This window comes from Muntiacus reevesi, chromosome 3 (genome assembly GCF_963930625.1).
Source record: "Muntiacus reevesi chromosome 3, mMunRee1.1, whole genome shotgun sequence".
NCBI classification, from domain to species: domain Eukaryota; kingdom Metazoa; phylum Chordata; class Mammalia; order Artiodactyla; family Cervidae; genus Muntiacus; species Muntiacus reevesi.
This window is the reverse complement of record NC_089251.1, coordinates 30,287,872-30,315,039: the sequence shown is the minus strand read 5'-3', so window position 1 is coordinate 30,315,039 and position 27,168 is coordinate 30,287,872. Positions and strand designations below refer to the sequence as shown.

Genomic DNA, 27,168 nt, shown 5'->3' with positions numbered 1-27,168 from the left:
GGGATTCTCCAGGCCAGAATACTGGAGTGGGTAGCCTTTCCCTTCTCCAGGGGTCTTCCCCACCCAGGGATCAAACACAGGTCTCCCACGTGGCAGGTGGATTCTTTACCAGCTAAGCCACAAGGGAAGCCCTTGAGAACTAAAGAATTTATAATAGCTAAAAAGTGGAAACAACCCAAATGTCCATCAACTAATGGGTGAATATTTAGGATGTTAGGAATATTCATACAATTTTATTCAGGAATAAAAAGGACATGGATGAACCTTGAAATTTTATGTTGTGGAAAAAAAGCTGGTCACAAGGGACAGCAATATTGTATGACTCCACTTACATGAAATGTACATAGAGGTAAATCTACAGGAAGAACGTAGACTTCTTGCCAAGAACTGAGGGTGGAGACAGTTAAAGAAAGTCAAGTTGAAGTTTCTTTGAATAATTTAATTTGAACACACTATATATGCAGTTTTAGGAGGTTTGGAAACACTTCACTCACAATACTTTGTTGCATATACTACCACAAGTTTAATTTTGAAAGGAAGTGGGTGGGGGGAACCAAAATAACCCCAAAACCCTCCTTCCCTTTTTTGCACAGAAATGTAACTAAAAGGCATTTCCCCCATTACTATTCTACTTAAAGTGACAGTATAGTCCTAATAGAATTTTTAAGGACCAATAGAGTTCCATAAATAAAACAGGCCTACAATAACCAAGAAGTTTGTTTGGTTGTTTTTTTGCTTATTTCCCAAAGGTTTATTCGCTCAGTCGTCTCCAACTCTTTGCGACCCCATGGACTGTAGCCCACGAGGATCCTCTGTCCATGGAATTCTCCAAGCAAGAATACTGGAGTGGGTTGCCATTTCCTACTCCAAGAAGTTTGTTTTTTAAAACAAAACTGAATACTTGGACACTTAAAAATATCTGTAAAGATGCACACCAAAATGTTATTAGTGCTTATCTCTGAATGGTGGAATAACAGGTGAGCTAAAGATCATTTCAGCATAACTGTATAATTTTCTCCAATGGATATGAATTATCTATGTAAAAAACATACATTTAAATCAAATGACAAAGAGTGAAATATTAAGTCTACTGAATAAGCCACTTCTATTAGAAGACTCAGTGTGATGAGCAATGTTTAAAAGGCTTCTACTGAGAAAGAACAAAGGAGTAAATCATGCTAAGGAGTCTTCAACTACATTGAAGTAGTTCAACTAAGGACACAAAGGGTGGTGAAAGAAATAAACACAACCACTGAGTTTAAAAATATCACATTTTAACACTTCTGAGTATTAAATGAAAGTAACATTGGTTAAAGTACCTGGCAAATAGAAAGCACCTAATAAATGTTTGTTGATTCTCAAACTGAATGTCTTTGCAAATAAAAATGACAAATGCATCTATATGTAACTAATTTATAACAAACAAATATAAAATATTTCACAGATCCTTTTAATGAATAGTGTTTCATCTTTAAGACAACAGTTCTTTAACCATTATCAAGATTGCTTTCAAAATATTTTAAGGCACTGAAATAGATGCATGCATAATTTCAACACAATTAAGTAAAATGAAAACTACTCTAAATGACAGAAGTATATAAAATAAATAAGACCACCTTTATAACCTGGATAATGCATAGTAATTTAACCAATAAATTAAAATTTGTAAAATTCAATATGTACTTCTATATAATAGGCCTAACAATGCTTTAAAACTGACTGAGGCCAGTTTTCAAACAACTACTTAGGTCAGATTGTATTCCACACCGAAGATGCTGGCTGTTTTTTGGATTATTTTCAAGTTTGCCTTCCTTTGCAAAATTCAGTTTGTTTTCTAAAGTCAACATGTTTGGACTATATTAGACATTTAATTAACAACTTTAGAATTTTAAACTTTCACATAAAAAGCTTTATGAGGTGGTTTTCACCTTAGAAAACCTTTGAGAATATCACCCGTGTTAAAGTTTTCACAGTTACAAAAATGAGGGTTATTGCTGATGACAGGTGTTTCTCTAAAGAACTTCTCACTGTGGTGTACTCTACATGTACACCCAAGAAAACTTCCAATATGTCTTCTGGATAATAATTATGGTAAACTGGAAAACCCACAAGGGAGGCTTTTCTATACGTATAAGAACAGTATTTCCAACAAGAAGCCCCTTCATATAAATATGTGGAGAATCACAAATTGACATATTTATGCAAAGGAAAATTATAAAATGCTTCATGATAGGCCTATATGAAACATTTTCTTACAGATTCTTGAAAATATATCAACAATCATCTTATGTATGATCTTAGCATCCCCTCACTTTTTAAAGAATGCCATTGTTTTTGTTTCACTAGCAAGAGGGCTCTATCATGGCCGTAAACTTTACCGACAATAAATATTTTCTGTTTTGTGTCTGTTTATTTCTGAGGGTGAATGACAAAAGGAAAAGGCTCTCCTTTGTTCTCCCCCTCTCCCTGATAAAACAACAGAACTCTACCATGTGGAAAGCTGAGAGCTAGAAAAGCAAGCATTCTCAAAATGGATTTCAAACAGAAGATATATCTTATAAACCAGGTCATCTAGGTATGTGTCTATTTCCCTTTTGTTATCCCTGAGCCTTTAATAAAAACCTCACTTAAATACTGCAGCCTTGTCTCAGCTGTACTTATAGAAGATAAAGCACAAGTTTATCTCATGATCAGTTCAGCATTAAGGGGTGGGGGGAGGGAAGGACAGTTTAAGAACAAACTGTGGGGGACTAGGATAAAGCTTAAAGGTCTAACAGCCCCATTTCAGTTGGGTCTTACACTGCCATGGTGAAGCATGCAGGTTTTATTTTCCTAGGGTGGAAGCTTAGTGCAGGATTTCCTGAAGAAAGGTTCCCCTACTACATACCTAAGAATTACTGGAGATGAAAAATGTGGAGATCTGGGACCCATCCCAAATGCAATGAATTGTTAAAATGTGTGTGTGGTAGGTGGCAGGTAATAGGCATTCGAAAAACTTTCAGGTGATCCTTATGCATTAAGGCTTGAAGATCACTGCAAATCACTGCTTTACAAGATTAGTTCTTTCAAGGGGTCTGCAAGGTCAAAACTATTTTCATAATTATATTAAGATGTTATTCTTGTTTTTTTTTCACTTTTTCATGAGTGTACAGGAGCATTTACTAGAGGGGACATGATGTGTGATATTGCAACAGACTGAATGTGGAAGCAAATGAAATCCCATCTGTCTTCTTTAAATCGGACAGTAAAGATGTCTGCAGAAAATAAAATACAATGCCATGTTTCCCACTCCGTCTTTTGACATTTTGGAAAACTGACATTTTTCATGAAAATGTTCTTTACGTTAACACATGTTTTTAGTGAATAAATATTTTATAACCTTCTATTTTAAATATAACATTAATATGTGCAACCCACATACACAAAAGGTCTTGAGACCAAAAAGTTTGAGAACTGCTCTTTCCAGCAGGCATCCAGCACCCTATGAACATTGCTGCTGATATGCACGGTTGCTTCATTCCTTGGCACACTCAATGTATATTTCACTTTAAATATGATTCAATAGATCATCTACAAAAAGCTCCTTATTTTCAGGCAAGAAAATTTAATCTGACAGTGAAATACTGAAGTTAAACCAGTTTTAGTTAAAAATCTAAGATGTGAAGCAGGTTTTCCTTAGGGACATCTGAATGTAATAAACAATCCTTTAATACATAAACAGGCCAACTGATGTATGAAATAGAAAACCACACTTCACATGATGCATTTTAAAAATGTTAATTAGTAATGTGACAACACCAGCATTAGATTCTATGTGAGTGGTGTCAAACGGCTCACTACAAATGTCAGCTAAAAACAAACCCCTAGTTTTTGAAAGAAAACAAAGTAGGGAATAAACAGGTTCTTAGAGAAAAAAGAACTCTTTTAAGTCTACATATTTTGAAAATGTTGAAATATGAGTCGGCACATTGATACTGACATTATACTAAGCTACACAATTTTATTCTTAAATGAAAGTACATCCCAGATATTGTTAATATTCGACTGTTGGAGTATGCAAATTGGGAACACTTCTGAGGTTTACGTAAAGCTGTGGTAAAAGCAGACCCTTTCAGCCTTATGATTGTATCTCACATATAAGAAAATTACATTGATGCTTTTAACCTGCCATGTACAATTTTTTAATGTATTGCCATTTAAAAAATCTGAGACAGTTAACATTTAAACACATCATTGCTGTTTGGGAATGATATTTGAATGAAAGATGCTATGCACATATTTCTTACTTTATACCATATTAAGATTTTAGATGCTATAGTTATTGAATATATCTTATGTTGAATAAATGGTATTTGAAAATAAGTATATTTTTCTTTCTGAGTAGCCTTCTGGAAAGAGTTCACTGAATATAGTTTCCAGTAATAGTTTACTTTCCTAACTTGTATTTATTTTAAAATCTCATCAGCAGGGAATTAAACAGTGCAAAACCCAGCAAATCTGACTTTCCCTTGTTTTGATTTTCATGTCCACTTATGACCATCATTTTTGGGGAAACTTTCCATTTAGTGTATCAAAAATCAATGCTATGAAAGTTCTTTAAAAGGTTCAGCGGTTTTTTTGAGTCTCTGAATGATTACAGCATTCTGTAAATCAGCTTCTTCCAGTGTGAGTGTTTCATCTAGCAATTTGAGGAAAGGAAGAGCAGTTGCCAGGGAAAAGGGAGGACTCCTCTGAGATCCCTGGTATTTTTCGATGAAGTCTTTGATGTGGCTTATCCTGTAAAATAGCACAAACTATCAATGTAATTTTATGAAAACCTGAATTAGCTAATTTAAGGTAACAAGCTATGTGAAGTCTGGGATTTTCTTAAACATAATTTAGTGGGAACTTAGTGATGGATCATTATATCTTCTCTTCGCTTTTGCATACACCTAAAAATTTCTATAACAGAAAAATCAACATAACTAGCTCTGAATGGATCAGAAATGGTCCAATCAGTAACCCTATATAGACATGGGTTTTATCTCTTGCATACCAGGATAAGCTGTACTTCAAATCTAGTTAAGAAAACACTTAACCTGGTGCAAGTATATTTTCAGTTAGTATCATGAACACTATAATGTAATATAATCACTGCAATCTTAAAGGCAGCTCAGTTATACACATGTATATATGGGTGTATACTTAAAGAAGGAGAGGACATACACAGTTCATCAAAAATGATTAACACAGATTTACAACAGACTTCTCTCTTGCACAAAAGGAAACAGATATGATCATTGAAAGGCAAATAAGATATATTGGCATATGTTTTGAGCTAGGTAGTATATAAGTTATTTTACTATTACTATTTTAACCAAGCACATATGTATAGAATATTTTACATGTATAATATCCCCTTCCCAAATTTTAAATGCTTTTAAATAAAGAAGAAAAAATTATCAAAGTAGTAACAGTGATTATCTCTAGGTGATGAAATTTAAATTGACTTCAGTTTCTTTCAGGAGTTTCCTGTATTTTCATTCTTTTTATACAATTAACAGGAAAATACACACATAATGCTAAAAGATCTACTTAAAAACTACAAAAAATTGAAAATAATTCTTTTTTTTTTTTTTTTAATATTATTTTATTAGTTGGAGGCCAATCACTTCACAACATTTCAGTGGTGAAAATAATTCTTTTAAAATTATATATCTAGTTAAGCCAGAAAACTAATGAAATAAGTAAAAAAAAAACATTTCATTAACATCCAAGAATTTCCATTGTCATGATACATTATGTTTAGAGAACTATTTATTAAGATCCTTGGTTAGTTCTTCAAAATAACTATTGACTGACTTGAAAAGAAGAAATATTATTAAAACTTAGGGGGGAAAATCAGACAAACAATGAAATAGAAGACTCACCTATGAGAAATGTTAAATTTCTGGACAATCCTTTTCCCATTGGCTAACCAGATCTGTATATTAGTGATGGGTTCCAGATTGTTTAGTGGGACAGTAGACAACTTATTTTTATTCTCAACTTCAATATTCTTTGCTTTAGAAACAATTTTTGGTGTAGCACTAGGAGAATCCAGACAACAAGTCAGATGGGTGTTTTTCAGTAAGCAGAACTTTATCATTAAACAATTACTCTAAAACTTTTACAGGAAGTATAGGTCTTTGGAAGATTTTAGCCAGTCACAGCTGTTCCCCCAGTGACACATAAATATATTAGTATCAGTTGTATCTATCATAGATGATGATTATAGGAATTTAATGAAATTATGCATATCCAAGTAATATGTAAGACTGTAAAGTGTTACATAAGTATACTTGAATACTATTTAAGTACATATGTATTTGAATAATGCCTTCCAGAACAATTTTATAGTGCTGACAGATCCATGGACTTTACCTACATCCCAGGTTAAAATTTCTAGAAGTAAATTCTCTGTAGAGAATAGTCCTTGGGTTATAAAGGAAATAAAGTATTTCTTCATCACTCTGAAAGTCACACTTGAATATTTTTATACTTGTGGATGAATATGCATGTATATACCTTACAAATCTTGGTAATTCATATATAAGAATTCATAAAAATAAGAAGCAATCCTATATTTAATGTCTTTGCACATTCTGTCACAGGCATAACTAGATAAGATGAAGACTGCAAAGTCTGAAAATAATTAAAGGCTCTGATACTAACTTTATCAGGCATTATTTCACTTGTATTACTTCAAAATTCAGATACTGATTGGAGAATGCAATGCTGAAGGCACTGGTTACAGAATCCTATCTCCCAAAGCTAGCCTATGTACCCTGTGACATTAATGGCAAAGCTCAAGTGGAGGGTGCAAGGGAGAAAAAATGATTTACCCACACAATTTTGTCCAATGTCCTTATTAAACCAGGCCCTTTTGATCTGATAAAACCAAAAAAAGCCTTCATGATTTTTAAGTGCAGTGCCAGCTTGTGTTAATTTACACTAAGGTGAATATGATTTAGAAGTTCTCATAAAAGTTAACATGAAAAAAAATCTCATTTCCAGTAGGAGAATGATAAACTCTATATATGTGGTCTACATAGTAAAATAATTAAAAGCTGAATATTAGTCAAGCCTCTGCTTATGAAAAGCACAGATCATGAGCCTACTCACCTTCCCAGTCTGTGACCTTGTCCTGAGAAGGGCTGGAACACAGGCTTTGTTGACATACATACTTCATTTTTCTTATCTTCAACTTTAACATCCACCTCCTCTTTATCAAAAACTCCCTGTAATTCTAAAGGTAATTCCCTTGGAAAGTAAAGAAAGGAAGCTAAGAAGCTACTAATATCCCTTTTGTTCCTCTGAAAAACATGTTCTACATGCAAAAAGAATTTAAAAATATACAAATAAGAGGCATACAATATTCTTTATAATAAAAACTATATCTAGTTAGAATAATATAATTAAAAATACAATTAGATAATATGAATATCAAAGCCAAGAATATATAATAATTTTTAAAAATTAATTTTTTTATTGAAGGATAATTGCTTTATAGAATTTTGTTGTTTCTGTCAAACCTCAAAATCAATCAGCCATAGGTATCCATACGTCCCCTCCCTTTTGAACCTCCCTCCCATCTCCCTCCCCATCTCAACCCTCTAAGTTGATACAGAAACCTTGTTTGAGTTTCCTGAATCATATAGCAAATTCCTGTTGGCTATCTATTTTACATATGGTAATGTAAGTTTCCATGTTACTCTTTCCATACATCTAACCCTCTCTCCCCTCTTCTCATGTCCATAAGTCTATTTTCTATGTGTTTCTCCACTGCTGCCTTGTAAATAAATTCTTCAGTACTATTTTTTTAGAGTCTGTATATATGCATTAGAATATGATATTTATCTTTCTCTTTCTAACTTACTCACTCTGTATAATAGGTTCTAAGGTTCATTCACCTCATTAGGCCTGATTCAAATGAGTACCTTTTTATGGCAGAATAATTTTTAAAACTACAAATTAATGAACAGGTTGAGCTATTCAGTTTGTCCAGAGTAACACTGAAGTCATGAAACATTTGATGACTATATACTGCTAAAATTAAACAATCTGGTCACTTTTATAGGTATCTAAATAGGACTGATAATGTGCAAGAAAAATCAAGATTTTATTTCATTTTTTAAAATGGAAATATAGCTATATGCTTGTTCCAGAAAAGCAAGACTAAAAATATAAATACAAATTGACTTAAAAGTGACAGTCCCCTCCTGCCAAAGTGACTGTCCTTATTCCTTTCTTGATAAAAAACTGGGGTGAGTCTAAATTATTTCTCTCTATATAGTAAAATACCACAGATTTGTAATTTTTCCCAAGATAGTATCATTCTATACACACTATTCTGTATTTTGCACACTGCTATTCTGTTTTAAAGTAGATCAAGTACAAACATATAAAATACTCTTTTCATCTTTGTCTAACTGATTTGTAAGAAATGTGTATATATTCCATTTACAGGATATAAGTGCACCAAGTATTCCCAGTTTGGCAACTGATTTTACATAATCAAATTTATCTTTCTTATATTGCTTCTGGGATTCATGCCAGCTATAGTTATAGGCAACAACATGGATGAATATCCCAAAGAAATAAACTGAGTAGACACAAAAATTAAACACATTCCATTTATATATAGTTCAAAAATCAGATAAAATGAAAAAAGCCTAAAGAAAAACAAAAAACTATTAAAAAAAAAGCAAAGAACAAATTACCACTGAAGTTAGGATAGCATTACTTTTGTGATATTCCTACCAATAAAGTGTACTTTAGTCTTATCAAGGATTGTTGTTATTTAGTTGCTAAGCCATGTCTGACTCTTTGCCACCCCATGGACTGTAGCCCACCAGGCTCCTCTGTCCATGGGATTTTTCAGGCAAGAATACTGCAGTGGGTTGCCATTTCCTTCTCCAGGGGATCTTCCCCACCCAGGGATCAAAACCATGTCACTTGCATTGGCAGGTGGATTCTTTACCACCAAGCCACCTGGAAAGGTGGCTATCATGAATTAAAAATGAGACAAATCTAAACTGAGAGACATTCTATATAATTTGGGCCCATAATCTTCAAGTGTCAAGGTCATTAAAAAAAGACAAAAACTCAGGAATTGTTCCCTCTTGAAGAAATGAAAGAGACATGACATTTAAAAGCAATAAGTAATTCTGAATTGGATGCTTTTGCAATAAAGGATAGTATTAAGATAAATAGAGACTCTTGAAAATGTCTGACAATTAAATGATAATCATACATCAATAGATGGTTGTATTGTGGTTACATAGGAAAATATATTTCTCTTTCTTTTAAAAGCATAGTATTAAGATAAATAGTGACTGTTGAAAATGTTTTGAGGATTAAATGATAATCATACATCATTAGATGGTTGTATTGTGGTTACATAGGAAAATACAGTTCTTTTTTTTTTAATAAAAAATATAAACTATTCTGGATGAAGAAGCATTACTTTGGCAACTCACTCTCAAATGCTTTTAGAAAAGTTCTTAGTACTTCACTTGTGACTTTTGTATAAGTTTGAAAAAGGTTCAAAATTAATTATAGAATATAAAATAATTTATAATCTGTATATACATTGTACATATACATATATACAGACCTATATATGTGTATTATATATTGAAAATTGGTTACATACGGAATATTATGAACCCTTCTCAAATAAAAACTGACCAAAATATGTGCTTTGCACCATTAAACTGATGTCACACATAAAATCATATGTTAAGGACAGTGCTATGGGACAGAATTTAATTTTGTGTATCTTTTTAATAAAGCAGAAGCATGAATATGAGCATCAATAGCTGAAAGAATATTCATGCCTTTTACACATTAATTTATAAATTTATCATGAAAGAGGAATTGAGATACTAGTCAAACTTTGAATATAATTATAAGAAAACATAGGAGTAAAATCTTCAATGCCCTAACATAAGTGATATTTTCTTAGCTATGACACCAGAGACAAAAGTGACAAAAGAAAAAAAATCAAATCAGACTCTTCAGATTAAAAACTTTTGTGCTTCAGAGTATCATCAAAAAAATGAAACAACAACAAACACAAAAGAATGGGAGAAAATAGCCTCAAAAATATATCACAAACTCTTACAGATCAACAGCAAGGTAAATAACCTAGTTTTTAAAAGTAGGCAAGGGGGAATTCCCTGCTGATCCAGTGGTTAAGGCTCTGCACTTTCACTACTAAGAGCTCAGGTGGCAAGGGAAGAAAACATCAACAAAGGGTCTGAATAGATATTTCTTCAAAGAAGAAATTCATGTGGCCTACAAGTACATGAAAAGATGCTCAACATGACTGGTCACTAGGGAAATGCAAATGAAAACCACAAGACACCACTTCTTAGTGACTGCTGCTGCTGCTAAGTCACTTTCGTCTGACTCTGTGCGACCCCATAGATGGTAGCCCACCAGGCTCCCCCATCCCTGGGATTCTCCAGGCAAGAACACTGGAGTGGGTTGCCATTTCCTTCTCCAATGCATGAAAGTGAAAAGTGAAAGTGAAGTTGCTCAGTTGTGTCCAACTCTTCGCGACCCCATGGACTGCAGCCTACAGGCTCCTCCTGGGATTTTCCAGGCAAGAGTACTGGGTGGGTTGCCATTGCCTTCTAGGATAGTTATAATTTAAAAAATCAGTGTTGGCAAGGATATGGAAAACTGGAACTAACAAGCACTGGCAAGTATATGGAAAAATTGGAACTTTGATACACTGTTGGTGGGAATATAAAATGGTACAATCACTTTGGAACACAGTGTGGCAGTTCTTCATAAACAGATACAATTCCACTCCTAGACCAGAGAGGATTGAAAACATATGTCCACATGAAAACTTGTACACAAATATTCAGAGCAGTATTATTTCTAATAAGCAAGATGTGGAAATGACCCAAATGTCTATCCACTGATAAATGAATAAACTAAATGTAGCATATCCATACAATGCAACACTATTTGGCAATAAAAAGGAATGAAGAACTGTTAAAAGCTACATGAATGAAATTTGAAAATACTATGTTGAATTAAAGAAGTCAAACACAAAAATGATTCCGTTTATATGGAATGTCCAAAATAGACAAATCCATAGAAGTAGAAAGTAGACTGTGGTTATGTAGGGTTAAGGAAGGGGAAAGGAAGAGTGGACAGTGATTACCAGCATGGGGTTTCTTTTTAGGGTGATGAAAAAGGAAATACTTTGGAATTAGCAGTGCTGATGGTTGCATAACTCTGTGAATACACTAAAAAATTATGAATTGTATACTTTAAAGGGGTAAATTTTATGGTAGGCTAATTATATCTTAATAAAGCTGTTATTAAAAAATAAAGCTGTTATTTTTTTAAAAAATCTAAACACAAGGATAGTCACTTATTTTTTATAGTGGGAGACTTAAGAAATAATCAAATCACCAACAACTAGGTGTATATATATAAATTATGGGTCATCATTGTAACAAAATAATATACAGATATATTCAAGTATTTCAAGATAAAGTAAAAATACTTTTTAAAATATATGCACAATTATATATAAATCTATGGACAGAAAGTGCCAAAATGAAATTCAACAGAAATGTTAATAGCAGTAATACTTCTGGGTAATAAAATTATGGGTGATTTTCAAGTTTTTATAAATATGTAATATAAAACACTACAGGGCAATGGAAATCACAATTTAACAACTATAAAGATCTTAAAAAAAAAAGATCTTTAAACATAATTATTAAATAACAAGTAGGATGTGATGTGGTATTAAGTAACACTTGGCAAAGTGAAATAATTTAAGTCAGATTTTGGTTGATCAGAATTCACATTCCTGACCCTTCAAGATTACAGCTGTGGTTCTCTTAAGAAAACCCATCTTATGAAAAGTCTGAATTTAAAAAAGTATTTTTGAATGTGTAAGGATGTGTGAACAACATTAAAAAGGAATCTTCCAAATGAAACATATCTAAAATATCCTTCTGCCAACAAAGATTGCTTACCCTTTTTTGATGGAGTTCAGAAACTGCTGACTTGCACCATCAGAATAACTTCTGAAATCATCATTGACAGTGAATCCATTTTTCCATAATTTTATACTTACATCTACCTGCAAAGCAGTAAGAAACAAAATGTATAATGTTAATCAATAAAATGTACTAGTAGATTAAAAGTCCTTTGAAAATTTCTTCTATCAGTGTATATTTTATATATCAATCTTTTCTTTAAAATTGAGATATAATTGACATATAACATTGTATTAGTCTTACAAGTACAACATAATGATTTGATGTATGTATGTATCGCAAAATGATTACAGAATGAATATAGTTAACATCCATTACACAGTTACAAATTTTTTTTTAAATTTTTTTTTATTAGTTGGAGGCTAATTACTTCACAACATTTCAGTGGGTTTTGTCATATAAATTTTTAAATATACCATTCTTAAGAGCTAGTTTCAAATATAAAATATCAAAAATTATAATGTGCACGTATAATATAGTTCATAATGAATAATATTTTAAAGTAAGTCATTAATCATTTTCTTTAGGAGAACACATTTGGAAGAATGTCCTGTGCTCTGTCTCAGAGGACACTAATGCTGTCTGGCCAGAACAGACTTCTCAACAGTTAGAGAAATCTGAAATGATTTGAACATTAGACTTTGAACATTAAAAATAAAAATGGGGGAAAAACAACTAAGAATAATTAATAGCTATTCCTTCAAATGTAATCGATCAGTTTGGACTTCCTGGGTGGCTCAGTGATAAAGAATCTGACTGCCAATGCAAGAGATGGACTGGATCCCTGATTCGGGAAGATCCCACATGCTGTGGAACAACTAAGGCTGTGCACCACAACTACTGAGCCTGTGCTCTAGAACTGGGGAGCCGCAACTACTGAAGGCTGCATGCCCTAGAGCCAGTGCTTCACAACAAGAGAAGCCACTGCAGTGAGAAGCCAGGGAATGAACCTGGGTCTCTTGCACTGCAGGCAGATTTTTTCCCATCTGAGCCACCAGGGAAGCCTCATTTTATGTATATACTTCATAATTTATTATACAGATGTTAGTAAGATAGGTACTGAAGTGTTGGGATTTAATGGAATCTATAAATTTCACTGCTCTATCAAGGACATTCTTAATTGAAACCAGTGTTTTTCACTCCCTTCAAGTGCAGAGAAAAGAGTAGGGGCTTCCCTGGTGGCTCAGAGGTTAAAGCGTCTGCCTGCAATGCGGGAGACCCGGGTTCAATCCCTGGGTCGGGAAGATCCCCTGGCGAAGGAAATGGCACCCCACTGCAATATTCTTGCCTGGAGAATCCCATGGACGGAGGAGCCTTGTAGGCTACAGTCCACGGGGTCGCAAAGAGTAGGACACGATTGAGTGACTTCACTTTTTCACCTTTCACTCCCTTCAAGTGCAAAGAAAAGAGCACAGTAATTACTGTACGGTGCGGTGCTGTGTGGCGCCACTGCCTGAGTTCCTCCTGAGGATCCAGTTTTGTTGACCATTGCTTTTGCAATATCAGTGCAAACTCAATACAGTGAAAAAAGTAAATAGTATCTTACTATTAGTACGAAAACAGTTTTGACCTCTAAATGTCCGTATTTTGAGAAACATCAGGATAGAAAAGATTTATGGACACTTACCTGTTTCTTTTGTTCAGTGGGAGACAAACATTTGGCACCAACCTTCTGAGCTTCCTCAAAAAGGCTGTCAACAAAATATTCACAATTTGTTTGTTGACTATCACTAAGAGGTTGGTGGTCAGATCCTGTTGCACAAACCCTACACACAAACAGACACGAAAAGAAAAAGCAGCATTATTGACCACTAATTCTCTAAAAGTTTACATAAATTGCTCTAGTTAAGGAATCTAGCACTGAGACACTACCTCCACGTCTGCAGTCGAGATCCTATTTTAAATTAAGATAGTAGATATGTGCCCATGGGAAGAACCCTTTTGGTCCAGAGCAGAGCTTTTTCAACTTCAGTCCATTGACACTTGGGGAGAGATAATTCTTTGTTGAGCTGGCTGGCCCGTACATTGTAGGAGGTTCAGCAGTGTCTGTGAGCAGTAGCGTGGACATCCCCTACATTCCAGTTTTATAATAAAAAACACCTTCAGACAATGCCAAGTGACCTCTGGGGGTGGGATGGGTAAACCTTGCCATGTGGAAAACCACTGGTCCAGAGTGAAAAAAATATGTTCTTTGTAAAGGTCTCAAAATGGCTTTAAAATGGGTCACTGTGTACTTTTTGGTAACAGAGAGCACTCTTGAAACTAAAGGTGATAATGTGTGAAGAACAGTCATAATCATACTTTGCCCCTTTGTGCACTTCAGAATAAAATTTCCCACTCAAGACTTTCATTTGTAGTGGTTTAATACTGTCATATAACATTATTTTAGATTCAGAAATATAGCATAATGATTCAATGTTTGTATATTCTGCAGAATGATCATCACAGTAAGTCTTAATTCATAGTTAACATCCATCACTATGCACAGCAACAGAATATTTTTCCTTGTGATGATAGCTTTTAAGATTTACTCTTAGTAAATATGCAATACATTATTATTAACTACAGTTGCCATAATGCACATGACATCCTTTGACTTATTAATATTTTATAACTGGAAGTTTGTACCTTTTGACCACCTTCCTCTGTTCTTTTTGCCCACCCCATCTACCATTTGTCTGTGTATGCATTTGTGTTTATATTTTGTCATATAAGAAATGTCACCTAAGATTTTGTTAGACAAAAACTTCTAAAGCACAGAGAAAATTCATAAATGTACTGAGATATAACTTCTCAGGTTTCATAAATAATAACACTTTTACAGCTCTTACACCGTGCAGGATCTACAAGGCAGCTACTCTTATCTGCATTTTACAGACAAGGAAATGAGTCATGAAGAGGTTAACATGTTAAGAGATTAAGTTACATGCTAGACATTACACAGTCAGTAAGTGGCAGAAACAGAATTCGAACCCTGTTAATCTATCTTCCAAGTCTACGCTCTTAGCCAAGATGCATTATAAAGCTTCTGTTAATAGCTAATATTTATTAAGCATTTATTAATAAATGATAGGAACTATTCTAAGTACTTTACACATGTTATCTCATTCAATCTTCATGTTGACCTAAAAGGCACATATTGATTTATCTTCACTTAATAGATACAGAAAAAGCTTAAGCAATTTGCCCACAATCACAAAGCTATTGAGAGGCAAAGCTGGAAACTGAACTCAGGCCTCTAATGTCCCTACTCTTAATCACTGTGCTAGACTGTCTCTTAAGGGCAATGTTTTAATTTAGATATATTCTTTTTACTCTTCTAGGTAATTCTCTTTATAAATACTCTTAAGACAATCTATATGATGACTCAGTATCACTACCTATCTAACAGGGTTGTTGTCAAGATTAAATGTGATACACTTAGAGGCTTATTTACAACTGGTATATAGTACTATGCATACTAGTACACATGTTGGCATACAGTAAGCTCTCAACTATTAGACAATAATATCTTTACAACCACTTTATGCTTTTTGGTATTTGCTTCTTCTGTTCCAAAAGCAGTGTATAGTTAATTACTAAGTACAAAGCAAATAAAGCTGAGCATCCAGTGTAGCTGAAGTTTTACAAGTCCTTTAACCCAAGCCATCCAAACATTTACCGACTACCTACTATGCTGGGTGGGCAAGACACACAGATGAATAAGAAATAGTCTAGGCTTTTTTATTGTTGTGTGTGTGTGTGTGTGTGTGTGTGTGTGTGTTTTCTCTTTTTTTGGCCACAACACATGGCTTATAGGATCTTAGTTCACAGATCTGAAACTGAATTCAGACTGAACCTGGGCCTTTGGCACTGAGAGCAGAGTCCTAACCACTGCAACGCCATGGAGTTCCCTAATCCAGGCTTTTAAGAGCTTCAGAGTACAATGTATTGGAGATGCACACCCACAAATTAGATTAAATTAGAACAAATGGATCAATTCCTTGAAAAGCACAATCTACCAAAACTCACATGAGGAGAAATAGAGAATATGAATAGGCTTAAACGTATTAAAGAAATTGAATCAGGGAATTTCAGTGTGGCAAAAAGAAAAAAAATATCAGTAATTGATAATCTTCCAAAACAGAAAGCACAAGGCACAGAGGACTTCACTGGTGAGTTCTACCAAACACTTGAAGAACTGATATCAGTTCTCTGCAATCTCTCACAGAAAATAAAAGCAGAAGGGAATACTGCTAACTAATACTAACTCATTCTATGAGGACAGCATTACCTAAATACTAGAACCAGGTAAGGACACTACAAGAAAGGAAAACTACGGGAAAAACTCTCATATGTATAAATGCAAAATCCTCAATAAAATACTAGCATTTTGAATCCAATAATATGTAAAATTGTACACCACAACCAAGTAGGATTTATTCCTGGTATGTAAGACTGTTTTAACATTAGAAAATCAATTAATGTAATCCACCACATTGACACACGAAAGAAAATTCATATGATCACATCAACAGATGTAGAAAGGCATCTGAAAATATCTAACACCTATTTATGATTAAAAACTCAGCAAATTAGGAATATAGAGGAACTCTCTCAACCTAATGTCATGCTTTGTGATGAGAAACGAGATGCTTTTCTCCTAAGATCAGGACCAAAACAAGGATGCCCCTTTTCACCACTCCTCTTCAATGTCAAGTTGGAAACCCTAGCTAAACCAGTAAGACAAAGAAAGGAAACAAAAAAATACACACAGATCAGAAAGGAAGCAAAATTGTTCGCAGATAACAAGACTTACACTGAAAGGATTTATACAGAAAATCCAAAAGAATCAACAACAACAAAAAATCTTGGAACAATAAGCAGTTGTAGCAAAGTTGCAGGACACAAGTTTAATATACAAAAGTCAGTGCTTTCCTGTATACCAACAATTAACTACTGGTATGTGGGATTAAAAATGCAACATTACACACATTAGCACCATTTGTCAAATTCCATAGAACTGTATAAAACAAAGAATAGACCCAAATGTAAACTCTAGTTAAATATAAAATATATACAGACAACTTTATTTCATCTTTGTTTTCTACTCTATCATCCTTTCCCTCACTTGTCATTATCCATTTATGATGCAAATATCAATACCCTTTTTTGTAACTCTGAAACTAGATTATCAAAGCTGTATTGGCTAAGTAAAGAGTCATGGAGTCTTAGGGATTTCTCTAGTAACAAAAAGTACAAAAACGTAATATGTAGCTTTTTGTATAGACATCTTACTAATTATTTAAAGTTTATGTCATCACTGACTCAATGAACATGAGTTTGAGCAAGCTCTGGGAGTTGGTGATAGACAGGGAGGCCTGGCTTGCTGCAGTCTATGGGGTTGCAAAGAGTCGGACACGACTGAGCAACTCAACTGAACTAAAATTTAAAGTACTGATACAAGCTACAACATTAATAAAGCTTGAAAACATTATGCTAAATGAAAGTTAGTCACAAAAGACCACACATTCTCTGATTCCAGATATATGAAATGCCCAGAATAAGCAAATCCATAGATTCAGAGAGCATATTAGTGGTTGTCAGGGGTAGGGCATAGGAGAATGGGGCATGATTGCTAATAGGTATGGGGTTCTCTTTGGGGTGATAGAAATGTTATAAAACTGACTGGTTTAACAACCCCACGAATGTACTAAAAACCACTGAATTGTATACTTTAAATGGATGAATTTAAAGTATTATGGTATGTAAATAATGTCTCCATAAAACTGTTAGAAGAGGTCCTAAGTTAATTTTTAAAATTAACTCATTCAACTTATTTCTGTGACAAAAGGGTTAACAGAGCAGGCCTGATGGTTTTGCTAGTCTTTGAAAGTCCTGTTTCTGTTCCTCATGAGAGTTTGGAATTTTAATATGAGCCCCCACTATAAACCCTAGGCTCATTTCCAATGAACTTCCCTAGAAGACATCTCATATGTGCTGTCATAACTTATTACTGGAGGAATGAAGCGTGTGTCCTGCTGGATCCAGTGGGTGAGGACTCTTGGGAGCTTATGTCTGGTTTCCCCTGGACATCACCCCATGGAAAGTGTCCTTTCTTTGCAAAATCTTAGTCATTAGTATGACTGTATGCTGAATCCTGTGACTCCTTTAAGCAATCATCACATATGGAGGCGGTCTGAGAGGCTCCTGACACCACCTCACAATTATATAGTTAGTATCAGATATTTACATGAAATAATAAATCTTCCAGTGAAAAATAACAATATTTGGTATAGAAAGGGTTCACAAAACATCTGTTAATATAAACACTTATTTGTCTTTTTAAATGGACTATGAATGAAAGGTGCTTACATCTTTGAGTATTTAAGACAAAAAGAACATAATACAAAAATAAATATTTCATCTCAGATAAGGGATAATAAAGAATGCTATAAGAACCACAAACTTCACATCTACAATTTATTGGGTGCCTGCTACGTGTTAATACTAGACTCAGTGTTTTGAATTGGCTAATTCTCACAAAAACTTTTCAGATATCTATGTATGCCCCCTCCCTTTTTAGAGGAGACACTGAAGCTCAAAAAATCTAAGTTGCTCAAAGGCCAGAGTAATAGTACAAGATAGAGATGAGATTCAAACTTAGGTTTATTTGACTCCAAAGTCACTATATTTCCACTATGACTCCAAGACAAGGGGCTAACAAAGTAAACAGTTACTTTAATTTCTCAGTTATATAACAGAAATAATATGTGAGCAGAAAGTAATTTAACACTTTTCAAAAACTAATCACAAAAATATTTAGAAACTTCACTAAAAATCCATTTAATATGAGTACAGCAAAAAACACCAACTTTAAAATACATTACTCATAATTAACAAATAATCACAATGAAAATATACTAAATCAGTAAACAGTGATAAAAATAAAGATAGTACAAAGAAAATGCATTAATCAACTTACCATTCTTCCTTTATACTTTCAAGATTATCTACTTCTTTCATTCTCTTTTGTTTTACTGTAAAAGGAAAAGCTAAAGTTTTTAATACAGTATTTTAAATAAATTCATTTCCCCCATATGTATTAATATTCTTTAAGCTATTATACAGTCCTAAAATAGCACTAAAGAGATGTTAAGAACAAATGACCAGACTCAAAGCTGTCACTGTCACCTAGAGTAAAGCAATAGTAAAAGTAAATTCAGGATTTGGATAATCTTCTGATAAAAGAAAGATTTTGTAAATATTACGATGAAAAATAATGTACCCTTTGATTTAATAACAAACAAAAGTGAAGTAAACATTTCATTCAACTTCCAACAGTAACAAAATATTAAATCAACATAAACTCATTCTCACAATTTCAGGAGAAAGCAAACTGACCATGTTATATCTTTTGACCCTGATCTTCCAGATTTCTGGAAACTTAAAAGACCAACAATGTAAGCTATATACATAAAATATGTCTACCACAGCTGTTTTCATGAGGAAAAATTGAAAATACAGTAAGTGGTCATGATACGGCTGCTTGATGGGACACTGTACTGTGCTTAGTCACTCAGTCGTGTCTGACTCTTTGCGACCCTGTGGACTGTAGCCCACCAGGTTCCTCTGCCCCTGGGGATTCTCCAGGCAAGAATACTGGAGTGGGTTGCCATGTCCTCCTCCAGGGGATCTTCCCAACCCAGGGATTAAACCCAGGTCTCCCGCATTGCAGGTGAATTCTTTACTGTCTGAGCCACCAGGGAAGCCCAAGAATACTGGAGTGGGTAGCCTATCCCTTCTCCAGGGGAGCTTCCTGACCCAGGAATCAAACCGGGGTCTCCTCCATTTCGGAAAGATTCTTTACCAGCTGAGCTACCAGGAAGCCCCGATGGGATATTATGTATCCCTCAAAAATAATTACGAAGAAAAGATACCACATAAGTGAAAAATATAAGAAATAAAAATTTCAGGAAAAACTGAATATGAAAAAATGGAGAGAAACAAGAATGAAAATAGTTATCGTTGGCAAGTAATAAAATTGTGGATTAAAAAAAACTGGATTATTTTCTTTCTTTTCCAAACTTTCTGCAATATTCTTGCCTTTACAACAAAAATAATGTAGGAAATAAGCAAAGAAATCATGGGCATTCCAGTGGTCCAGTGGCTGACTCCACGCTCCCAGTGCAGGGGGCCCAGGTTTGACCCTGGTTAAGAAATTAGATTCTGCATGCTACAACTAAGAGTTGACATACTGCAGCTAAGGATCCTGTATGCTGCAACTAAAGAACCTGCATGCTGCAACTAAGACTCAGTACAGTCAAATAAATAATAAAAAAATTTTAAAAAACAAATTGATTTTAAAAATAATCAAACAAGTCAATGTTTAAAATAATCCAAGCCATCTGCCCTCTGAGAAGTCCTGGAAGCAAGGTTACACTAGATAAGTATATCAAAAACTAACACCGTGGTTTCTAAATACAATTTTCCTAAAAGAGGGAATCATGGCTCCTTAGAGAAAGTGTTGATTACACAGGCAGAGAAAGAACAAATAAACCTGAAACATACTGCTCCAGAATGTAAGACGGTGCTCAGTGAATGAAGAAGACATAAAAATAAAAGGACACTGAAACTACATGAAGAGGCTCCCACTGGACAAATCTGGGAAATGGAACAGCAAAGTAAATGACGATACTAATGGATTATACTCATTGAATAAAACAAAAACCCATGAGGAATCCATACTATTATTACAGATCTGAAAGAAAAAAAAATCAGGAAAAGATGGGACTTTTAAATAAACTCAACAATCATATGGAGTCACCATCACAAAAATAAATTCTAGATATATCCAAGATTTAAAATTTAAAAATTGAACTTGGCTGACATATATAAGCTACTACATATAATACAGGTAACCAATAAGAACCTACTGAATAGCACATGGAACTCCATTCAATACTGCAATGACCTATATGGGAACAGACTCTAAAGAAGCGTTACATATATATATATAACTCACTATGCTGCACAGCAGAAACTATCAGTAACACAACATTGTAAATAATTATACTCCAGTAAACCGCCCTTCCCACCCCCAAAATGAACTCGAGGCTGATGTCAGCAAAATGAGGGAACAGGCAGTTGCAAGCTCCTATCTCCACAGAAACACTGAAAGATAAGCAGAAACTGTTAGAAACAACTTAGTCAGAACTCTGGAAAGCAGTCAAAGGTTTGCAGCTATCAAGTGAATGATAGAAAAATACAACTTAAAAACAGCAGGGAAAACAAACCAATTCAAAACTGGGCAAAGGATCTGAAAAGACATTTCTCTAAAAGATAGATGAACAGCCAATAAGCACATGAAAAAGATGCTCAACATCACTAGTTACAATCAGATACCACTTTATACATATTAGAATAGTTATTATTTAATAAAACAAAAATAGGAAGCATTGACAGGGATGTGGAGAGATTAAAGCCCTGGAACCCTGCTGGTGGAAATGTAAAATGGTGCAGTGGCTGTAGAAAAGAACTTGGTGGTTGAGGTATCATTCACAAAAGGCACGAGATGGAAGCAATCCAGATGTCCACCAACAGATAAATGTCTGAACAACACCAACAGATAAATATCTGAACAACACATAGTATATACACACAAAGGAATATTTGTTGTTGTTCAGTTGCTAAGTTGTGTCTCCACATCTCCTGCATTGCAGGTGGATTGTTCACCACTGAGCCACAGAGGAAGCCCATAAAACCCAGTATTTACTTTTTAAAAAATTAGTTGCATTCAAAGAGAAAACATTTATATATTAGTATTGTTTTTATGAAACTATGGTATAAAGATAAAGCAGTGAGTCTCAACCAGGAGGCAACTGTGCCACTAAGAAGACATCTGGCAATGGCTGGAGGCATTTCTGGGTTATCAAAACTGGGATGAAGGGTGCTCCTGATATCTAGTAGAGGAGGTCAGGGATGCTGCTGAAAATCCTACAATGCATAAGACAGTCCCCACAAGAAAGTATTGCCCAAAATGTCAAGTGCTAACATTGAGAGACCCTGATATAAAGCAGTCAGCTTCTTTGCCAGCTGCAATGCAGCTGAATCCACCTGCAATGCAGGAGACCCTGGTTCGATTCCTGGGTTGGGAAGATCCACTGGAGAAGAGATAGGCTACCCACTCCAGTATTCTTGGGCTTCCCTTGTGGTTCAGCTGGTAAAGAATCCACCTGCAATGCAGGAGACCTAGGTTTGATTCCTGGGTTGGGAAGATCTGCTGGAGAAGGGAAAGGCTACCCATTCCAGGCCTGAAGAATTCCATGGACTATGTGGTCCATGGGGTTGCAAAGAGTCAGACACCACTGAGCAACTTTCATTTTCACTTTCTTTACCAGCTGCTCTACCAGGGAAGCCCTCCAAGGTGCTTAGCCAAGTGCAGAGCAAGGAGGAGCCATCCTTAAAGCATCTCACTATGGTTCCCATTAATAAGTTATTATTCTCTAGCAAATTATTAATGTTTTATCATTTCATAGCTTAAGCTATTGATAAATTGTTTTTACTTGTTACATGAGAACAAAAGAGAATGAAGAACAGAACTTGCATTCAAACTATCCTGTGCTGGAATACTGGCTACATCATTTTTGAGCTTAAGAGTTGTTTAACTTCTCTTAAGTACCAGTTGCCTGACTTGTAACTTGGAGATAATTATCCTCCTAAGAAGGTTGTTCAGAGAACAAAAGAAATATCGAGACTACAGTAATGTTATGCTCCTTTCTCTTTTCCCAGTCCCCAATTATAGCCTCTGTTACAAGGACTTATAGTAAGAAACACCTTCAGACTTAGTCTCAAAGTTTTAATTTCAACATGGCTATGAAATTTCACTTTTCATTTCACTAATTTAACTTTAAAAAACATTTGTATACTTACTGAACCTCCCACTGCTGTGTGCAAGGTACTAGTTTAGAACTAATGGTAGAAGGACAAACTCAGTATCCATTAACAGGAAGTTTACAGACTAACAAGGAAAAAAATATACTGAATTACTAATTGCAAACACAGCACAGAATTACAAAGTAAAAACTCATTCTAGGAACTTTCCTGGTGATCCACTGGTTAAGAATCCACCTTCCAATACAAGGGACATGGGTTTGATTCCTAGTTAGGGAACTAAGATCCCACATGCTATGGGGCAACTAAGCCCCTGTGCCACAGTGAAGATCCCACATATTGCAACGAAGACCCAATGCAGCCAAATAAATAAATGGTTTTGAAAAAAAACCCCAAAAAACAAAAAACCCTCATTCTATAATGGACATAAACTTACCATCATTTTAGGTATTTCTACCATAAATTAGTAACATGGAAATGAACCATGTAAAATTTTTATATCCACTAACTGAGCATCTACAATCATCAGTCATGTAACATGAAAGAACCTAAGTCATGTACATACTGTATGTAGAAAATAAAAAAGCCATCTGACAAATATCGAAGTTACCAGTATGAGGCTGGGCATCAGAATGGACAGATGAACACAAGTTCCTTCATTCTGCTTCAGCTTACTTCCAATTAGTACCACTAGCATCTTATATTTGTATTGTATGTCACAGTTTACTAAACACCTTCTCAAATATTATCCCACTCACTCCCAACAACTGTAGTAATAAAATCAGTCAGGAGCCAGAGGAAACTGAGCTATCTGGAATGTATCCACTAAAAGGAAAATCCAGTCAAAATAAATTTAGACTACCAAGAAAGGTCATCTTTTAATGTATACACTAGAATTTGAAAAGAAAAATATGCATATTACAAATTTTACTTATTTTTAAAAACATACTACAGGCTATTTTTTTTTTTTTTTAAGATTATGAGTTTGAATCAAGATATTGTACCACTAGGCATGCTATGCAGAAACTAGTTTCTCCTTTAAGGATAAAGTCATTCAGCACAAGGGAAAAGAAACCAATGGATCACCTTTCAGTTACATCTTCTACAGAATAGGATTAGGCTGCCAAGAGCAAACTATGGCAGCATCAGATTCAAATACTAAAAAGACAATTATTTGTATATTTTGTGAATTCTAGTTTATTAACTATTATGTGCATAACAAAAACAAAAAATGAAAAATTTTGGAAAGTTTTAGCTTAGCTTAGCTGTAATCCCAGTAATGAAGAACATACATTTTTGCTATCTTCTATTAATAGAAAAAATTGTTAAGGAGGGAGTTATATGCTCACAAGGATCACAACGATAGTGACAAAAGTAATTTCAATGAGAAAATCCTAGGAGAAAGGTGAAACTTCTGCAAAAAAACCCTCCAGGTCCCTGAATTAGCTACCCTTTTGACACCAAGACATTTTCATTCCAGAATGGGCTCCATACTGTTACTCACCTTGCAAAATCCATCTCAAATGCAATCTCCTTTAGAAAACCTTCCATGATTCCTCCAAAAGGCATGAATATAGAATTACTAACACAAGGAAAGATCAATTATGTACTCTTTGAATTTGCCCTACCTTCACAGCCACAACCCTAGTACCATCATCTCTAGGTGGTTTCCCCACATCCATTCTTATTCCCATCCAATTCAGTTTCTACACAGGAGTCAAGGTGACATTTCTTTTTTTTCATGACGCGCAGCTTATGGGATCTTAGTTCCCAGACCAGGATCAAACCAGGCCCTCAGCAGTCAAAGTATGGAGTCCTAACCACTGGACTGCCAGGGAATTCTCTTTTTTGTTGTTTTGTCTTTTGTCAGGGTGACCTTTTTGATTAAGATACAAATTTGATTATGAGACTTCCCTGATTAAAATCCATCAAGACCTCCCACTACTCTTCAAATAAGATCCAAATACCTTGGATAACATGACAAGGAGTTAACTGCAATGTTCTCTCACTACATTTGAGTAGTTTGAAAGTTTCAGTATAAAAGTTTTTAAAAAAAGAAAAGAAAAACTGGTCCCCAAACCTTAATATTGTTTAAAAGGCACCACATCATCTCTCTGACCGGAACTAACCGCACCTTCAGTTCACCTGTTCTGATTTTCAGTTCCCCAAACATTCTCAAGTCTTTGTGGAATTGATTTCCTTTGCCTGGATCTTTCTTCCTTCCTTTTGAAAACGTTTTGGTGTCCTTTCTGGGGGCGGGGGTGGGAGGGGGGCTCTGAAGAGCTCCAGTACTGGGAGTCTCCTTCACCTAATTTCCTACTTATCCATAATAACTGAGCTCAAAGATGACCTATTCCTAGGAAAATCTGAACTGATTTCTTCAGTCCCCGGTTATATGCCCACACAACACCTTACATTCCTTCTTTTCAACTTCTTTCTAGGTAGAGGATGAGATGGTTAGATAGTCATCTAACCAAACGACATGAGTTTGAGCACACTCTGGGAGACAGCAGAGGACGGAGGAGCCTGGCTTGCTGCAGTCCATTGGGTCGCAGAGTCGGATATGACTTAGCGACGGAAAAACAACAGTTAGGTAGATAGGCATTTACTTGTGTGATTATTCGTTTCCTCCAATGACACTGCACAAACCTATAACGGTCACTGTCATAGCGTCAGCACTCAGCACACAATAGGTACTAAAAACATTTGAATGATAAATTTAGTAATGAGCACTAAATATTCAGTAATTAAAGTCTTCGTGTAAAGTATTTAAGACACGCAGGGCTAAAAGTCAGTGCTCAATACGTAGTAGTTTCTGCCTTGCGTCACTTTTGTTGTGTGCTTAAATCACTCCCTCCATCCTGCACCCAATTCTTAACTCATTTTTTTTTAATTTCACCAGTGTCTGTCTCTGACTTTACCTTATAAACAGTCCCAAAACACACCTGAGCCACGACTATGAAATAAGGAAGCTTGATTTTCACGTCGCTTATACAATCGGTCCTATTTTACAATCCCACATTAGTAGAGGCTGCCAGTTTCCTATCTTTATTTTCAATGATCTCAAATTGAGTACGATGAAACCAGCGCTGGAAGCCACACTAACGTTCGTTATTGCTAACAAGCAACAAACTGCAAATAAAAATGGACACAGAGGAAAATAAGAAATTAAGTAGGAAAAGGCTACAAAATAAAAGTCAGTTTCAAGAGCCAACTAATGAAGTTACCTAAGAAAGCTCCACCCCACACAGAGATGCTCCGTATTTCTGCGCTGCGCGTCTGCATTTTGAGAACAGAGAACTGGAAGTTTCCGAGCGCCGGCAGAGCAAGAAAACCAACGGGGCGCGTGCCCGGAGTCGGCGGCCCTGGAGCCGCGCCTCACCTGCGCGGGCCCCGAGTCCGCCTTGCCCGCCGCCCCACTGCGCCCTTTCGGGGTCGCGGACCGGAGCTCTGACACCGAGACAAAGACGGGACGAGGCGGCTCAGCCAGAGCCATTCAACCTATCCACCGGGCCCCGCCCGGCGGCCGGCCCGGCCCCTCACCCAGCCGAGCGCGGCGCGGCCCCGGGAAACTCACCTCCGGGCGCGGCCGCTGGAGGGGGCCGCGCCGCGCCGTCGCCTCGCGGCCTCGGTCTCAACCCCCTCAGGGGCCGCGGGCGCCGCCGCCGCCGGGCTGTACCCCCTCAGACGAGGGGCACCGCCGCCCCCAGGCCCAATCGAGCTCGGCGGCCGGGCCGCCGGAACCGCGCGCGCCTCCCTCGGTCACCGCCTCCCGGCGCCGAGTGCGCGCCTAGGCTGGCTCTGCGCAGACCCGAGCGCGCGCTTGGGGGCGGGGCTGGCGGCGGTGGCCGCTTCGGCTAGCCCAGTGGCCCGCGCCGATGGCGGCCGCCTCCTTCCTCCCGCGGACGCTGCTGCTCCTTATGTCTTCACTCGGCGCGGAAAACGCGGGGAGCTAGGTGTGGGCTCACCTCAGAACTCAACACCAACTTACCTGTGTACGTCGTCAGCCTCTGATTGAATCTGTGGAGAGATTTCCCTGCATTCTGACCGTATTGAACTTTACCTGAGCCCCGAGATTCCGGAAAGCGACGGTTGACAACATCCTCCCGCCCCTTCCACCTCCTCCCCTACCCCCACCACCCCGCGACCCTTCCGTGTCCCTGGAAGGGCTGACAGCACGCGGTTTATTCAGACTCACGGATGTCCCCTTGTTTACCCATGACAAGGTCAGACATAGACC

The 27,168-nt window shown here is 36.1% G+C and overlaps 1 protein-coding gene across 14 annotated transcripts; it reads right to left on the bottom strand.

The window, feature by feature from the left end:
• Nucleotides 1-1,431: 1,431 nt before the first annotated feature.
• UBXN2A (UBX domain protein 2A) lies at nucleotides 1,432-26,983 on the bottom strand. 14 transcript variants are annotated; one of them, XM_065928645.1, is made up of 10 exons: nucleotides 26,506-26,728; nucleotides 25,874-26,060; nucleotides 24,433-24,510; nucleotides 22,968-23,055; nucleotides 19,021-19,075; nucleotides 13,684-13,822; nucleotides 12,033-12,139; nucleotides 7,144-7,281; nucleotides 5,910-6,068; nucleotides 1,432-4,776 (listed from the first exon to the last, which is right to left on the bottom strand). In XM_065928645.1, the coding sequence occupies exons 5-10, from the start codon at nucleotides 19,059-19,061 to the stop codon at nucleotides 4,584-4,586; spliced, it is 777 nt and encodes a 258-aa protein (XP_065784717.1). In that variant the 5' UTR covers nucleotides 19,062-19,075; nucleotides 22,968-23,055; nucleotides 24,433-24,510; nucleotides 25,874-26,060; nucleotides 26,506-26,728; the 3' UTR covers nucleotides 1,432-4,583. The 14 variants fall into 14 exon arrangements, with proteins under 14 accessions (XP_065784717.1, XP_065784722.1, XP_065784723.1 ...); XM_065928650.1 differs by lacking the exon at nucleotides 22,968-23,055 and having other exon boundaries at nucleotides 25,850-26,060; XM_065928651.1 differs by lacking the exon at nucleotides 22,968-23,055 and having other exon boundaries at nucleotides 24,433-24,484; nucleotides 25,850-26,060.
• Nucleotides 26,984-27,168: the final 185 nt, after the last annotated feature.